The sequence below is a fragment of the Mixophyes fleayi genome, chromosome 4 (assembly GCF_038048845.1).
Source record: "Mixophyes fleayi isolate aMixFle1 chromosome 4, aMixFle1.hap1, whole genome shotgun sequence".
Classification (NCBI taxonomy): Eukaryota; Metazoa; Chordata; class Amphibia; order Anura; family Limnodynastidae; genus Mixophyes; species Mixophyes fleayi.
The window spans coordinates 294,359,485-294,378,167 of NC_134405.1; the positions used below are offsets into that span (position 1 = coordinate 294,359,485).

Sequence of the window (18,683 nt, forward strand, 5' to 3'; positions counted from 1 at the left end):
AATGATCAAGGTCATGTTGTGCTTTCAAACTTTGCAGTACTGCCCTGCGACAGCAGGTGCGGCTTTGTGCCAATCGCTTACTGAGTACCTCAAGCGGTTTTTGCAGTAAGTCCAAAAAGGCTATATTTATACCACTACATCTTAGGTCTGACATTTTATATTGATTGCTTTTCAGTAACGGTAAATTTATAAACCACTTAAAAAGTGCTGAATCTTTATGTGCGCAATCGTTTCTACATGCCTGCCTAGCACATTACAAGGTACAGCCCACTTCACAGTCCTTATAACTACCCATGGAAATGCAATGTGCGTCTAGCTTTGCGGATACAACTGAAAATGCAGTACATAGTGCATACAAATAACACTATACAGCCACAACCTATATTTTCAGTTGGTCTCTGAAAAGATTTCTCATTTTAGCTTCATGTCGGTCTTTAATTATTAACAATAATAATAAGAGTAAGGAGATAGAGACTCATTTATTATACTATTTGGGAGTTTGAAGGTATTTATTAACCTAGAAGTGATAGGAATATGCTTCTTAGCAAAAAAGCCCCCGGAAGGGGCAAAATGCATCCCATTGGAAGCAAACTCCGGTACCTAAAGTTCAAGTCCTGTTGATGGGAGAAAGAGGCTCTACAGCATTCCACAAAGCAGCCATCTGTTTATCTAATTTAGTCCCACAAAACAAAATCTTGTTTGTAGCGGTTGATGCACAAGTAGGTGCATTCGTGCCCCTATTCCTTACTCTGCAAAGATTGTTCTGATCCACAAAACTCTTCGCAAACTTTTGTATCTATGCAGTTGCATTCTATGACATTCCTGTAAAACCAGTTTGAAAAGAAGGCACGCAACATCTCAAAGGTGCACTCGACTTGTGGAATTGCCTTTATGCGTTTCATAAAGGACACCAATTGTCCTCTAAATTATACAAAATGAAATGAAGACCACTGACAGCTGACAGCGGTAGGAGACGAGAGCAGTCAAAGGGCTAGATTTACTAAGCTGCGGGTTTGAAAATGTGGGGATGTTGCCTATAGCAACCAATCATATTCTAGCTGTCATTTTGTAGAAGGTACTAAATAAATGAAAGTTAGAATCAGATTGGTTGCTATAGGCAACATCCCCACTTTTTCATACCCGCAGCTTAGTAAATCTAGCCCAAAGTCTCAGTTACTACACACACCCCTAGCTGCTTTTATATCTAGGACAGATGGTTCTGCCAACTCTCTTATTTCTGTACGGAATACCAGATCAAAGACCGATTCACATACCCAAAGGGATATATGGGGGAGGAGTACCCAAAGAGCAAGGGTTATGCAAAGAGATGGACAGTCCTTTAAATATCTAAAGAAATATGATTGTTTACACAAAATGCTGTAATATAATATTTATACAACCTGAAAACTATGTATTATACTTATTATAGGTGGCATATGGGCAGCAAATAGATGGCTGCACAATAACTCCGCTCTATGCCCTATCTTAAATAAAATGCAGCTAAAATTTCTGGAAAACGGTGGTAAGGAGTATCATCACACCAAACACAAGATCTATTAATCTACCATCTTTGTTCAGCTGCTGGACCCATTCAGCTCATATATCATTGCTGTTGGACCCACTGAGTCCAACTATCAGCATCTCAGTCCACATGTTTAAGTGGAAGAGGATGCCTATGCCATTATGCCAGGCAGGGGGCAGTAAAGGAACCACCTGCTCCTCCACTGCTCTGCACTACCTGGATCAACTGCTCCTCCCCACTTTCTCAATAAGTATCCAACTAATTCTACTTCTTCCACAACTCTCACATCACTCCACCAAGCACCTACTTAACTGACCATCTCTATTTATCCTACTCACTTTAACCACACGTCTCTCTCCACATCCTATAGCTCCCATTATTATTTCCCCCTCACTACTTCACACAGTTGAATACTCCGTGCACCCAACGACCTGCAGAATCATAAGCAATCCTCATAACTCAAAATCATCTTCTGCTGTTGACATTTCTCCCACCCCTTTGCTTGTACATTGGGGATTGCAGAATTTGTTTGTAACAAATTCACATACCTGTATGATGTATTCACTGGAAAAATCCCTCTGGCACCTACATAAAAACCTTACTTACTCTGATTTCTTACTTTCTCTGATGCAGCATTCTCCCTCAGTCACAATACAAAACTCAGAGACAAACAAGGGCTTTTAGTAGGCGTCCTACTTACTCCTTGTTGCAACTTCTGAGTCATACACCCAGAAACCTCCCTATTCTTCTTCTCATCTAAAGTTCACACATCTCTACTGTCCACTCCACCGATGAGTTGCTATTATTTACAGTACCTGAGGTTCATTCTCTCAATTCTTTTAGAAGGAATCAGGAGAATTCCTTGTGAAAGGATGTCTGTTTCCCATATTAACTATCCTTTGACCTACACACTCATAAATGTGACTTAAAATCTAGGTTATCTTAAAATTCCCCTTGGCATTTCCGCTGCTACAAAACATTTTGCTTACTTTCTCCATTGGTGTATCCCAGTGACATTCATCTCCCATCTACTGTGATGGATACTCTGTTGATCTTGTATTCTTCCTCTACATCTCCACCTGTAGCTTCTCCAACTCTGCTTTCCCACTAACCAACCACAAACTCCTTTCTTTCATCCTCACCTTACCTTCTGCTCATACCATCAGCTCCCAAATCTACACACAGAAATACCTAAATGCTCTTGACCAGATCCATCTTAACTAAATCTACTCCTCTCTCCTAGAACGGCCCTGTCTTGTCATGATCTGGCTGCACCATTCTACAACAGCATCCTCACTTCAGCTCTAGACAAGGCTTACCAATGTCTTTCATAACACAACTCTCTCACTTCCTCCCTGCCTACCAAACCACACTTTCAGTCTCTCCAAAGCTGGCACATTCCCACTCCCACTATCTGTTGGGGGTCACACAAAGCGCTCATGTCTGCCCTCTAATTTTCTCACTCTACACCTCTTCACTTGGTGAATTAATTCATTCATGGGGCCTCCAGTACCATCTCTACACTAATGAAACCCAATATAACTATACTTCCCTATTCTCCCTCCTTCGACAAGCTGTCCCTCTTCTACTTCCACATAGATATCCCAACACTAAATCTCGACATCCAAAACATTATTCATATTCCATCCTAAATGCCTTGGCAAGACCGACCTTCATCTCTTGCAGCTGAGCATCTGCTACACCACTCTACAAATCCCTACACTGGTTCCCCATATTCTCCACAATCCAATTCATATTAATCACCTTTACCTACAAAGCCCTCAAAATCACCCCATCATACCCCTCAAAACTAATCTCAAAATGTTCTTCTTTATGTCCTCTTAGATCTGGTCTCACCTGCACCTCACTTCTGATAACCACCATCTTTAAACATTCTATAAAAACCCACCCATTTGCTAGAGTGTACCCTACTCCCATCTATACTACTCACACTGGTACACCCCTGCTGTTGTCTCAAGTTCCGTCTGAGCCACACTTGCTCCTCTTGTCTCAGTTGTGCCAATTTTTCCCACTAGATTCTAAGCTCTCGCTAGCAGGACCTTGGATGTCCTGCTTTTCCCCACTGTACAGCACAGTGGTGCATTTCAAGTCATCAACAGTAATACTACTCATATATAGCTTATTTTCTTATTAGCAAGAACTGGTAATGGCTGGTAGAGGAGAATGAGATCCATGCTGCGTTCTTACCAAGTATGAAAGCTGCCACATAATTGGAGATCTGCCCCATTCCAACAATGAGGAACAACACAGTAAACATCTCCCAGTTAATGGAGAAGACTTGTACGAAGCTGAAGCCGGTCTGAATGGCCAAAGTAGCAAACAGAATCTTCTTCCTGCCAAACCTTCAAACAGAAGGGAAACAAAAACATTACTTCTAGACGAAGGACTCTCATTAATCATCTACCCTTTACTTTTAAGACTTGGCCCAGTATTTATCATTGAAAGCAGAATTGTCCTAATTACCGGTTTTAGTTTTATTGTTACCATAAACACAAGCAGGGTTTTGAAATATTGCTGGTTATCGATGGCATATATTAAAACTGTTTATTTTGCCTGTATGATTGAGTAATAGAATTTTTTATAATAGAAAAGGGACGTCACATTCATATCTATAGCCTAATTTCTGTTGTGTTAAGTATCCCACATAATCTGACCAGACTGTAGTGAAACTTCATAAAAAGGGAATTATACGTAAAATGTTCAGATATCCCCAATTCTGGCTTAAATTCAAGGGTACCCTTATTTGATGCTAAAGATGATCTAGTTTTCATAATAAGCCGCTCATATTATTCCTACACAATGTATGCATTTCTTTCATTCACTGTGTAAACTTGCAAAAAATAATTACATTATTATTTGAAAGTGCAGATTTTATTATGAAACCATCTGAGTGGAATCCTGAATTTTGCGGGTTTTGGAAAGGTGGATTTAGGTCAAAGCAATGTGTATCCGTCACCTTCTCGCGGCACAGTGCTCCCCCCCCCCGGCACGCAATAAGTACGTAAAACCGCCTTTCAGTACTTATTAGGGGACAAAGGGAATAAAGGTGATTGTTTAAAGGTCAGTGTTAAACAGTAGGCAACTGCTGGAAGAATAGATGACAATTGTGCTACAGATGCAAATAGTCCGCTAGCACCTACTGCCATAGTGCGTGCCAGTTTTTGGATTCAGGTATTAAGGGGGTCCCAATAGTTTGAGAAGGTGTTTTCCAAAAGTGGACGATGCTTTTAAATGGGGAACATTGAACTGAAAAAAAAAAAACACTTATGAGCTTAAAGAAAATACATAGGGCTAGATTTACTAAGCTGCGGGTTTGAAAAAGTGGGGATGTTGCCTATAGCAACCAATCAGATTCTAGCTGTCATTTTGTAGAAGGTACTGAATAAATGAAAGCTAAAATCTGATTGGTTGCTATAGGCAACATCCCCACTTTTTCAAACCCGCAGCTTAGTAAATCTAGCCCATAGTTTCTTAAAAATTAAAAAGCATTGTTTTTTATTATACATATTGGTTTGTTTTGTACTCCTCAATGCTGGTTAATCTGAAACAATGACTACTGGTACGGATATCCAGAAAGAAAGGTCTAGGATGTGTTTAACTACTGTGCATAAACAGCAAGATATCAACAATGAGGTGTGTCAGGACACAATTCAAGTTGCTGTAAGGAAAAAGCTTTTGGGAATCAAAACTTTAAAAAGTGGAAAATGAAATATAATGGAGACTTGTTTTGTGGAAGAATAATCTTCAATCACATGATGCAAGCACATGAGCAAGAAGAGGGTGTTCGTGTTTAAGACTTTGTTTCGTAATATACATATTCCTATTTTTAGATGTGTTATTCCACAGAGAAGATTCTACACTGTTGGACAAACAGGGCCCCATGCAGCATTGCTGTGTATGCCCAGCAGCGAGTGGAAAACAGACATGTTTTTTTGGTTCATCTTTCTCTGTAGCATCAAAAATATAATTTTATTTTGAGCTGTAAAAAGGATCAAAACATAATAAAGAACAAACTTTCCATTGTGATGTAGGATACATAGAGAGGTGAATGCCCTATGTGGACATGAATATTATAATCAAATTACCTGTCTGACAACTGTCCCGACACAATAGAGCCAAGGAGCACTCCCAAAAAAAAGAGTGAGGTAGTTAATGGCGCTTTCCAGTCATTATCACAGATCAGGTCCCACTGAAAGAAAGCGGACATACATTATGCTTTGAAAGGCTCATTCCTGTGACTTGTTTTGTGTTCCCCTACAAGTACAAAACACATAATCCATATACTTCAGCTCTATAAATCTATGCAGTGCAGGGTGCACAGAGCAAAACAGAGGTTACTTGACAGATAACAAAGCTAATCTGATATGTATACAAGTGTGTCACAAAATAAATCAATTATTCCTGGGCTTCCCCATGACAACAGCAGATAAGCCACATTTTCTCACGTCTTCAGAGCATTACCAAACAGAAAAATGAACACCCATATGACATACAGTTTGCTCAAACTATAAAAAATGACCTATGATTTCTTTGGGGTGCAAAGTGCAATAAAACAATTATAAATGTTATATTTGTGTTAATTTTTATAAATCAAGGAAATTCTAGAAAAACAAAACAAAAACAAAAAAAGATTCCACACTTCCATACTACACTACACACTGCTCCAAATGGGCAATTGTAACATATTCCTATATATTTTTGCACTAAATTAATACATCAACGAACAAAAGAAAAAAAAGCAGCCAGTAACCGAGCCGAGTTGGGTTTGATGTGTTAATTTAGTAGACTAGAGAAGCAAGGTCACTAAAACTGTGAACAAATTAGCCAATCCCGTTGCTCAGCTTGAGCACTGAGCAACATGAACAGTGTCAAAGTTGGCCACACACATAAGTGACTAATTTGGACAATATCTGGTAGCTTGGTCAAATGTCTGTTAGCACGGTTGGAAAATTGGATTTTTTAGCTGCGCATTGCTGTGATATCAAGCCAATTTGTTAACCCATTTTCGCCTGCGAAAAGCTGTCCGATGCCAAGGCGGGGCTGTCTGATGGCAGGGCGGGGCTGTCCAATGACAGGGCGGGGCTACTCTTCTTTGCTCTGACTGGATTATTGCAAATGAAAAGAAGCTTGTCAGAATGGCTCTGGAAGGAGAAAACAAAAGTATAGACAGGAAGAAAAAAAAAATAATGGCAGTCTACTGAAGAATGAACAAGGCACACCAAATCATTTTTATTTTGTATTCACATTTATTACACAACATTTATATTTGAAAAATGAGGGGGGCAAAACAAAAACATAATGGTAAGGGCCCTTAAATGAACAACCAACTTTAAAACCATGGTGGAAGATTTTCTTATATTAAATGTCCAATTATCTCAATATTTTGGGGTCTATTTAACAAACTGCAATAGCCCACAAACAATGGCTATTACAGGACTTTCCTTAAACCCTCCACAAATTAACACAGAAGAAATCAGAGATTTCTCCTGCATTAATCTAATCTACTTTTTGGAAACCATTGCTTTGAATTATTATTATGTATATACTTTATTGTGTTAATATTTTATTTACTTTCAGTTAGCCACTAAAATCAATGCAAAGTACAGTAAATGCTAAAAATCCATCAATAGGCACAAGTTCAAGTTTAAGAATATCACAGTTACTGTGCACTTTAGTCACAGGAAAAGCTGATTACAAAGAGATGAAAACATGGAAGTAGGTGAGAGTGCACACACACAGCTTTTACTTAACAGGAACACCAAAGACAAAACAGACAAAACATGAACAATGAGACATGTATGTGAAGCTTTTGTCACCCACATTACTTTGCAAGTCAGATAGAGCAAACACATATTGGATAAATTGAGAGCAGCACAAAGTATGTGTGTTGGATTCACATTTTACAGTGAGAAAACGCACTATAAAATGTGAAAACTTTCCAGATATTTGAAGGGCAAGGCAATGAATGAACATATATTTGGGCAGCACCGTGGCTTAATGGTTAGCACTTCTGCCTCACAGCACTGGGGTCAAGAGTTCCTGACTATGGCCTTATCTGTGCGGAGTATGTATGTTCTCCTCGTGTTTGCGTGGGTTTCCTCCCACGCTCCAAAAACATAGCGATAGGTTACATTCTACCCAAGTCTCTCTCTCTCTGTGTATGTTAGGGAATTCAGACTAAGCTCCAATGGGGCAGGGACTGAGGTGAATGAGGTCTCTGTGCACTGTAGAACTAGTGGCGCTATATAAATAACTGATGATGGTGAGAATTTGAATATTAAAAAAATACTTCAGAAGTACCCGCAGTTCAGGATCTCCTCAACTTGTGGTAACAAGCTGGCCTGGTTGTTTTTAGAAAGGGAAAAGACAAAAGAAAAAATGTGGTTCCCCTCTCCTCTAATAAATCATTGGTAAGACCCAGTAAGTGATATTATTTGCCCTATCTGGCTTTGGTATTGTGGTCCAACCATTAGACTTGTCTATCTGGCTGTCACTGCATGTATAGCTTTGATCCATTTCTACTGCTTTCATCAAGACTACAATTCAAGTTTATCAATATAATCATTAATAGGACAAACACAGTTTACGTTGCCATTTTCATATTGCTACTTGCACCAGCACAGTTCCAGAAGTGGGCATTGCACATAAATAAGTAAAATAGGTATTTGCACCTTAGTGTAACATACTAAATAAGGGGTTACGTAATATCAATAATAGGTTAAAACAATACATTAACTCAAAGAATCATACATTTATCTGTAATAACATATCACCAAGCATATTAAACAAGTGTTATAGCCTAGACCAGGTGGGGCCACAGGTGAAAGCTCGAGGGCCCATCACTGCTGTATGGATCTCTAAACTGGCAGTAAATGTGACACAGGAAATATAAGTAAAATGTACTTATACATTATGTTCTCCAATAAGCATATTACTATATTGCAGTTTTCAGGACAGTAAGAACTTATTTTGCATTGTCCTAATTAGGAGGCTTCAGTTTTCATATTTAAGAAGTTTCCGTTTGATTGGACGCCTTAATGTTCTCAATATATTGCAAGTGACCGTATCCACAGTTCTTGTAGAAAGTTCGAGATGGTTAATTTTAGAATGTAAATAGCCATCTAATGCATACCATATGAGCCCAATTACTCTGTTACTAAAGAGTCAATCATACTTTGGTTGATAATTTAAAGACTGCTGCAAAGGCATATTCAAATTAGAGATGCTTACTGACCCCCGTGTTTTTGGATTTGGATCTAGATTACCTTTGGGTTTTGGCAAAACCGCCCTTGCGTGTTTTGGTTTTGTTTTGCAATTTTGTTTAAAGATCTATTTTTTTGGCCTAAATTAACCTAATTTAGTGTTCCACCTGTTTCTTGGATAAGTAAGGTAATTCTAAAGCTAATAAATTAGGGGAAAAAAACAGTTTAATCCCTGGTAGGCCGTTCTTAATTCCGCACACAAACCTGATTGTGTTCCTCTCCATCTTAGCCTATTGGCAATGCAGCCATCGTCTTTGGGTGTATATTACACCTTACACTTATAGTTAAACATATAAAGAAATGGACAAAGGCAGTTTGGTGGCTGTCTATGACCCATCCCCCCCCTACACTTGTAGTTAAACAGAAAAAAAAGCAGCTTGCATAGACTGAACAATATAAAAATAAATGGACAAAGGCAGTTTGGTATCTGTCTGCATCATCCTCATCAACATCAACATCATCATTAGCGCCCTCGTCACCTACACAAATCTCCTCCTCATCCTCTTCTAATTCCAAAGTGGCCTTCTCAATTGGTGTATCACTGGCTACACTCGGGCTGTTCAGGCACACATCAGCAGGACTGCTGAAAGGGTCCTTCTTTATGGGTACACAAACAGAATGCTAACGATTAGACATCCCACTGGTGGATAGACTCTGCACAGGGATTGGTGTCATTTCTGATTCAGAGCATACATTATCCTCTAATGCCTTACTGTTTTCTTGCAGCTTGGCTTTCACGCGTAACAGTACTTGTGCACCACTTTTAGATTACAAATCACTTGGTCTTGCTTGGTCACGAGTGACCGTACAAGAAGAAGGCTCAGTAACATTTCTTGATCTGCCACTAATAGACAAAGGCAAAGGCCTCATTCTTTCTTTGCCACCGCGTTGTAGAATGGCATGTTGGCTATTTTATTTTTTTTATCGGCACTTAACTTTTCCTCAGTTACACTTCAACACAGTAATTTTTTTTTGGGTGTGTATTTTTTTCCCCTGATTTAAAATGACTATGAACTTTTACATAGGCTTTACCAGATGACATACTGGGAACACTACCACCAGGACTGGTGCCAGCACCTTCTTGCTGATCCTGCTCATATGTGGACTGCTTTGAATCCATTTTAATGATCCCAAAGCACTTGTAGTGCAAAATATTCAATAGATACTGCTGCTCGATATGACTTTTGGCAGCCAGAAAAATTTGTGTTTCACACTGGGGAATATGGGACACCCCAAAGCACTTGTAGTGCAAAATATTGAAAAAAAAAAAATGCCTCCTCTATCCTCCTCTCTTCCTGCTCTAACAATTGCTAATAGAATTAGTAATAATAATAGAATTAAATAGAATAGAATTAAAATAATAATACAAAGAATAAAGTGTACAATTATTTCTCTGTCCCTGCTCTAATACAGCCTGTGACCTAACCCTGTTTTCTCCCCCTGTCAAATGGCGATGGATTGCTGTGGAGGCAGGCATTTATGCATTTCACATATCGCGAGAACCGAGCCCCAAGATCCGACGACGTCACAATCACGTTTTGCATCGATTTCGACTCCGAACTGGCGGGAGAGAGCCAAGCCTGCTCGGCTCGGTACTCGGATAGGCAAAGTTCGGGTGGGTGCGGATCTCGGGGAACCGAGCCCGCCCATCTCTAATTCAAATATTCCTGAATTTCAGTCTCCTCTGATGATGGTTTACAAATGGGGTAGAAATCTTAAGGACAGTTTAGTAAATATCAAATGTTGGTTTAACATTGGATGGATTAACTCAATCATGAGAGGGAGGGGATATGGGGACTGCCTTTAATAAATGTGAAGCTTTTATTAAACTGTGTGGAGTCCACTTAGAAGCGTGCTTCTCTGTCCAAGTGTGGTACGAAAGACTGAAAACGCGGCCCTGTAAATGTACAGGACAAGACCCCCAGTTTTGAGCAAAAGTACAGTTGCAGAGTGAAAATGGCCCTGTAATGCCCCCGCTCTTCCACTCACTCATATAAATAATGCTGCTCCACATGAAATCTAATTTTTGCACTGCTCCACAAATGTAAGTGCATCAATGTGCTTACTCCATACTTGACAAAAATAAACACTGGTGCTATAAGGAGCAGCACTGAAAACACAATTAGCTAGGAGACTAATACCCCATTCATACTGCACCAAAATCCCGGGTTTTTGCTGGGGCGAGCTCAAACGACCCGGGTCTTGGTGCAGTATGAATGGTAAAGTCAGTCTTCAACCCGGGATTTATCGAGGGGTAATTCCCGGGTCGGATCCGGGTTGCCTGCACTATGAATGGTGCAACCCGGGTTTTTCAACCCGGGTTGCACAGAAAACAAGCTGATTGGCTGTCTGCCTGTCTCTGGAGGATGATGTCATCGGTGGGAGCCCGTGGAAGATTCGAGAAGGAGTTTAGGAGAAATGGTGGATGACATCACCATTTTTCAGCCAATGAAAACTGCTCTGGTGATGACTCCCACAAATTGCCAGGGCACAGACTTGTGCAGTATGAATGGGGTCAACCCGGGAAATTTCCGGGTCCGAGGTGCAGTATGAATGGTGTTTCTGAGCTGGGACGCTTCGAGCCCCGGCAAAAACCCGGCTTGAAAAACCCGGGATATTGCCGGGCCGGCAGTATGAAAGCGGTATAAGGCTGGGTACACAATGCATAATTTTCCAATGTGTAATCTACAATGATTGTAGCAATGATTGGAAAAAAAAAAAGTCACAATCAGCATGAAGATTCATGCGTACACACTACAAATGTTTCAAAAGATTTACCCTCAGATCTGTGCTCTTCAACTGTCATAAACGTCAGCTGAAAAGATCACGACTCTGTAAACTGTATGAAGATCCTGATCGCGAGTGCACACACACTGCAGGATTGGAACGAGATTTACAGTTCTACTGAACAATCAAATGAAATGACAATCGGTACTTTGGAACGACTATCGTTCATCATCATTTAAGTATACACACTAATACGATATTGGCCTGAATGGTCATTTGTTGCTCAACTGACCCAATAGTCTGATGAAAAACCTGTAGTGTGTACCCAGCCTTAACTAAAAAAATTATTATCTAATTGGGGCGCAACCTGAGGGAAGAGGGACTGCACAGCCTCAATGTATAGAGAAACAACAAAATAAAAGGCCTCTGCCTCGGTCTTAAATCAGATATACATAAACAAATACCACTCTCAGCCAGTAGTAAATTATAAGACTTAATAATCTATCATTAAAAAACATAAAAATTAAGAGAATGAAAATGATATATCAAACACACAAAACTCCAGGGCCTATATCAGATTAAAATATAAAGGCCACAATATTACACCACGTAAAAGTCTAACCAGGGAGAAAAATCCCGTTCCACTTCTTTCTTGTAGTGCTTCCCAGGCCAACTGAAGTATCCAGACAAAACTCCCCTTCTCTGAGCTCAATATTTTAAGACTGTTGTGTGGTAGACGGGAGGAATGAACACTCTTAATACAGAACTATGCTTTGTTCATGCCAAGCCAGTTAACAAAATTTGCAATCCCATCAATAATAAATCCAATCCTGTGACGGCCGGTATTAACTACAAGTCTACTCAGTGCATCAGCTCGTCACAGCCGTATCTCAGCTCACACAGGCATAGACCAAGTTGTAACAGTTCTCAACACTCACAGTTAGAGTTCTGATTTTACCCTGTCTTCCCCATTCTGACACATTTCTTTACCAAACAGTAGTTTCTTCAGAGATACTTTATGTTGCTTATTTATTGAGGTAAAGGCATTATTACTACCATTTATCTGTAACTTGACTTTTCTCATGACATAAATATGTCAAGTTGTGACCTGAAAACATACAGATCAGGTCCTTACTCAAATTATTGTTCCATTTAATGATTGTAATATTACAGCAACATAGTATTGAGTTTGGATTTCCTAATGTCCACGTGTGTTCCTCGGCACTGGAAAAAAGTCTGTCCTTGGTGACTACATGAAGGACACCGATTTTGATTGTGAGACCTGTACTAAGTCAGGAATATATCTAAACTCTGGTGTAGTAGAGATCAGAGGTAAGAACGACTGTTTAATGCTACGATGATGGTATTTCAGGAAAACAGTTCAGGTCCAGTAAATCAGGAATTTGAATATATAACCATTGCTTTGAATAACACGTTCTCATTGGTAGATGTTTTTCAAATGCAACTGTGTCTCTTTGTATAACCAGCAAATGTTAACTCTTTAACAAAGCCCTGGGAGGTGTGTGCAGTTCATATACACCAGCGTCACACGGCACAGGCCTCCTGCATTCCTTGTAGCGCTCCTCCTCCTAGTGGGCTTATCAAAAAGCAGTCACCCATCTAAGGTCTGTGCACAGCGGACTGGTCCCTTTATTCTCCAAAATCATCCTTCTGTTGGATCACATGTAAAGCTTTGTATTGATAAGCTAAGGTGTGTGCATCTAAAGGTCAGGTAGGTTATTTTGTTGTTAAGTGTTAGTGCTTTGTGTTGACTGTACTCCTATAAAATAAGCAGTTGTATGATAATTTGTATTTTCATCAGTATTCTTTTTTTTAAGCCCAATCCCAACTAATCCCCCATTACACACACAAGTCTGCACTTCCTGTCTGGTTTTTTCTCTCAAGCAGACCAAGAAAAGTGAATGAATCAGACGTTCAATACTACACAGCATGTGGAAAGAAACTGTAGCTTTTCCCTTCTCTCCTGCAAGGTGCAGTCCAATCTACAGCTTCAGGTACTCCTATACCAATGTTGGCTTACCTGTGACACTCCAGGTGTTGTCAAACTACATGTCCCAGCATACCCTTCCAGCAATAAGCTGCTATATATTGGCAAAGCATGCTTGGACTTGTAGTTTCACAACACCTGGAGTGTCACAGGTTAGCCAACACTGACCTATACTGTTTAAAAAAAACCTCAATAATCCTCCAAAGAAAATGGGAAACAGAACTTTTATTTTTAAATCCATAACCAATTTATAGTGTTAATTGGCAAATTCAGTGCGGAGTGGTATTCAGCAGAATGGTGAAGCGAAAGCAGAACTTCGCCTTCTGTGACACAGCTAGTTACACCCTAAAAATCTATCTCTAGGCAGTAAGGAAACCTGCCTGCCTGTAGGATAAGCTGGATACACACTATCACATTTTACTTTAGATGCAATTTCTGTAACAATTTTAAAAACGACTGAAAGTCCCGATGAACATGCAAATTTATGTGTACACATCTACACAATGTACCTTCAGATCTGTGATCTTCATCTCTTACAACAAACTGATAAAAAGATTGTGACTCTGAACACACTCTTCAGATATCTGCCTACACTGCTGGTAGTGAGTGCATACCAGGGGTGGATCCAGGGGGGAGGGGGGCATTCCCCCTAGCACACTGCTGCCTCCAGTATTTTAACAAAAATCCTGAAAAAAAAAATCAGAAGGCTATAAACCGGAAGTGACATCAATGTCAAAACCCTCTATACAACTAATAGAGGTCAGTTGTGATACTAGAAACAGCTGGCAGACAATACAAATGGCATACAATTAGCTTGTGTTGCTTGCACACCTGACAATAACTTTGGACAAGTGCAAACGTTTTATATATGGATAATTGGATTTCCTTTTTTAAAGAAAATTTCCCAGACAAAAATATTGCCATTCATTTTGATTAAAGAAATCGTAAGCATTTGTCCTTTTATTAGTTTTTAAATAAACTTAAGAAATCCTATTGTAATACAAAAAATAAACGTAAATGTACAATATGAAAATAATGTATATCCAAGTCTCATTAACATGTATCCACAGTGCTTTTGCAATCCAGCACATAGATTTTAACTTGCATTTGACCTATCAGAAATAAAAATTTGATGCATTAATAACACATTGAGAGCACACTTTCAGTGCATTTGATGGGACCCATGTAACTTTGGTGTGACCTGCAGATCTTCGCTGCCTATTACCAGAGAGAGCAGAAATACAGCTCCTGGATTTGACTTGCAATATAGAATAGCCAAAAAAGCATCAATAATAGTTGTTCTTCATCTATATATTGTTAAAGAAAAGGCATTATTGGGTCTATCCACTTCTGAAACTAAGCCCCAGCAAAGGGTCACAAAGCTCATTTATGGGTGGTTAAGGAATTTGTAATGGTAATTGATGGATTATACTTGGATCATCATCATCTATTTATATAGCGCCACTAATTCCGCAGCGCTGTACAGAGACTCACTCACATCAGTCCCTGCCACAATGGGGGGGGGGGGGAAGAGAGAGAGAGAGAGAGAGAGAGAGAGAGAGAGAGAGAGAGAGAGAGAGAGAGAGACAGAGAGACAGAGAGACAGAGAGACAGAGAGACAGAGAGACAGAGAGACAGAGAGACAGAGAGACAGAGAGACAGAGAGAGAGAGAGAGAGAGAGAGAGAGAGACACTGTCTAGGGTCAATATGATGGTAGCCAATTAATCTACTAGTATGTTTTTGGACTGTGGGAGGAAACAGCAGTGTGCTGAAGGTGGGAGCAGCGGTGTGCTGAAGGTGGGAGCAGCGGTGTGCTGAAGGTGGGAGCAGCGGTGTGCTGAAGGTGGGAGCAGCGGTGTGCTGAAGGTGGGAGCAGCGGTGTGCTGAAGGTGGGAGCAGCGGTGTGCTGAAGGTGGGAGCAGCGGTGTGCTGAAGGTGGGAGCAGCGGTGTGCTGAAGGTGGGAGCAGCGGTGTGCTGAAGGTGGGATGAAAGGGGCAGCAGTGTGATGATGGGACAGACATATCTGTTATTTGTTGCTCTTATTGTTGTGATTTTATAGCTATATGGTGTTTTACTTAAAATATAGCAATGAACAAACCTTACTGTTAGTAAACTTTAACACTGATATTTGCGGGAGCCATGAGCAGAAATCTGGGTTAAAATTACTGTATAAACGTTAATACTGCTAGAGCCGCGTTATCTCTAGAATGACCTGGCTAAATTGGATCAGCCCCATACAGTTGTAGGGCACAGGGCCTACAGGAGTCGGGACTGGAGAAGAGAGGGGCTGTGAATGTAGAGGGGGAGGGGTCAGGGATAATCTATAAACTGCCCCCCCCAAAAGAAAAGTCTAGATCCGCCCCTGGTGCATACACACCTCCACATGTGCTCGACAACGTCCAATCTCTGATCGTGATTTTTAGAAAGCTAAAAGAACCAAATCAACAGATGCGATGTGCTTTGGTAAGATAATACATGATCGTGGGAGCATACACACTCTTGCATTAACCAAATAGCCGTTTATCGTGTGATCTGCATGATAATTGCATCAGTGTGTACCCAGTTTAAGAGACACTTTTAAATTCATAAATATACAAAATAAACATCACAAACTTGCAAATTTACTATATGGGTAGATGGATGCTGCTATGCACATCTGACAACATGATCTGCAAGAGAGAGGGAAGATGCTCAGTAGCAGTACAAGGAACCGCTCTTCAAGCTTTTTAATGCTGATTTTAGCTGTACAGCACTTTACATTTTGTTATGTTATGGGAATATACAATATTTTACATATATTTATAAAGGTCAACACCTTTTTTCACTGGGTGTTCCAGCTATAGTTTCTAACATTAAATCATAAGAAAAGAAAAAAAGGGTGTGAAATATAGGAAATCTAAAATATATGTAGGCGAGCCATTGCTATTCTGTGGGCCTCATTTACAGTGGGATGCAAGCCTATTTTCATGGAGTAAGTATACACATATCCTTACTGCATGTATAGCAAAATGTGTCTGTATTTAGATTTGAGCATATCTTAGACTTACTAACCCTTGCGTCTAAAGAGGGCTGGGCAAGTGTAAACGGTGTATAGTCATGGAATGTATACAAAAATGTAGCACAGCCCCTGGAGTTGTGACCAGATGAGACTACCTAGACACGCCTCATGTCAATATGACATTTCTTGCATTTATGATTGAGGCAGTCAAGCCACAACTTGACGCTATAGTTGGGCTAAGTAAACGTATTTGTTCACCTGATGTAGAAATACAGCTGTGTTATGAGATACCTGTGATACCTGTGACTCAAAATGAACAAGACTGTATTTTTTGCAATATAATTTTTATGCGTATGTTGGAGCGTAAATTGCTTCAAACTCTAAATAAAGCCCTTTTATTTTGGTGAGAAAACAATTATAGCAAAATCCTGATCAGAAAGTGTGACTACCATTGCTAACAGCGGGCCAACACTTGTGATGTCTTTTGTAGAGATATCCTCCCACAAGAATCATTGTACTGGCACAGGCGCCCCATTTTAGTTTTGAAGCCAATATTTTACACTGGTTTACAATATTTACCCATTACAGTGTTAATCATTTTCAAACTGCAATGGAAAGATGACAGTGATCTCAGATAAAACGCTATAAAATATTTAAACCAGCCTTTTAGTTATGGTAAATCTTTAATCGGATAACCCGTCGCCCACTTACTGAACCTCTAATGCTCTCAAACAACAATATTCTGAAAATATAGAACTTTGGGCTGAAATGAAATTGGATTTATTTCACTCATTTAATTTGCATTGTCTACTGCGGCTAAGATTGAGTTAGTGCACATTTTATCAGTAGTTGTCACTTGTAGAGAACCAAGGTTTGTCTTTGATAAAAACAAACTGGTAACTCTTAACAGGCTCATTGGTTGATGCAGTGACACTGTACTAATGCTGGCATACAAGTTCACCTTGACACCAATATTAAATGGACAGTTTTTAAGCAATAACTGCAAGTTACATGTGCTGATAGTACATATGATATAATATGATATGATGTCATGACTCACCTCTGTGATAATAGTGGAGTTATAAAGGTCTCTGTTGTAATCCCATCCATCCAGACATTTCTCCTTCTGTATACCGCTGACATTGACATCCAGTCCAGGGATCAGCCCCAGATCAGAGTAGTTCTTCAGGATGTCCAGCTTGTACCTCCAGCACCTGCTCTCCACCTGCTGCCCGTCCTTCTCCTCCCAGGGGATACTGACATTCCTCCAAGCCTGGCTGATGTTGGCTCCGGTGGGCACCACGCACCGATGCTCGGGGGTTGCAGCCAGGAACACAGCAGAGAGACCGGTGAAGCCATTGGGGACGATGCTGACGCTGAGCAGAAAGAAGATGGTCAGCTGGAAGGGACCCCAGTCTCCGAGGAAAGAGATCGCTTCATCATAATCGCGCATGACTGGTACTACCGTATAGAGGCGGGAGGCCGGGCGGAAGAGGAGGAGAAGTGCCCGGCGGTAGCTCGGTGCCTGTGGAAGTGATAATGGACAGCTGAGTGCTTCAGGAGCTATCCCAGTCACTGCACAGTGCACGCAGAGTGCGCTGTGCACAGACCTTAGATGGGTGACTGCTTTATGATAAGCCCGCTAGGAGGAGGAGAGCTGCAGGGAATGCAGGAGGCCTGTGCCGTGTGACGCTGGTGTACATGGACTGCACACACCTCCCATAGCTACTGTATGACCCTGACTAGTTGTGAAGGAGCTGTCATTCTCTAACCTTCCACACTGACACACACCAGTCATACACTAGATATGTTAGTTCCCAGTCACTATGGGATACAAATGCACAATTACTGGAGAGCATAATAATAATGATTATCAATAATGATTTTAAATTCAACCCAAGTTTCCCATTATATAACTTGCTACATGTACATTACAAGCAGGACACTTGTGAGTCAATTACCGATTCAATTTCCATTATTGCTAGCCTACCTTTTAAGCAAAGTTGTACAGAATGTTCTTATGTTGTAATAGCTGAGAAAAACACTTATTTCATGTGATAAAGACTTATTTTTTTATAAGAGCTTATTGCTTGTGTGTGAATTCTGATTTTTCTTAAATCACATTCTCCTTCCAGGTAACACT

General features: G+C 40.3%; 1 protein-coding gene across 1 annotated transcript in view; it reads right to left on the reverse strand.

The window, feature by feature from the left end:
• Window positions 1–18,269, reverse strand: part of LOC142152831 (organic cation/carnitine transporter 2-like) — a 34,969-nt gene extending 16,700 nt beyond the window's left edge. The window contains exons 1-3 of the mRNA XM_075209846.1: window positions 17,601–18,269; window positions 5,629–5,732; window positions 3,731–3,885 (exon numbers count right to left, since the gene is read on the reverse strand). Coding sequence (XP_075065947.1) covers window positions 3,731–3,885; window positions 5,629–5,732; window positions 17,601–17,993 — 652 coding nt within the window. The 5' untranslated portion in view covers window positions 17,994–18,269. The remainder of the gene's footprint in view (window positions 1–3,730; window positions 3,886–5,628; window positions 5,733–17,600) is intronic.
• Between the last annotated feature and the right edge of the window lie 414 nt (window positions 18,270–18,683).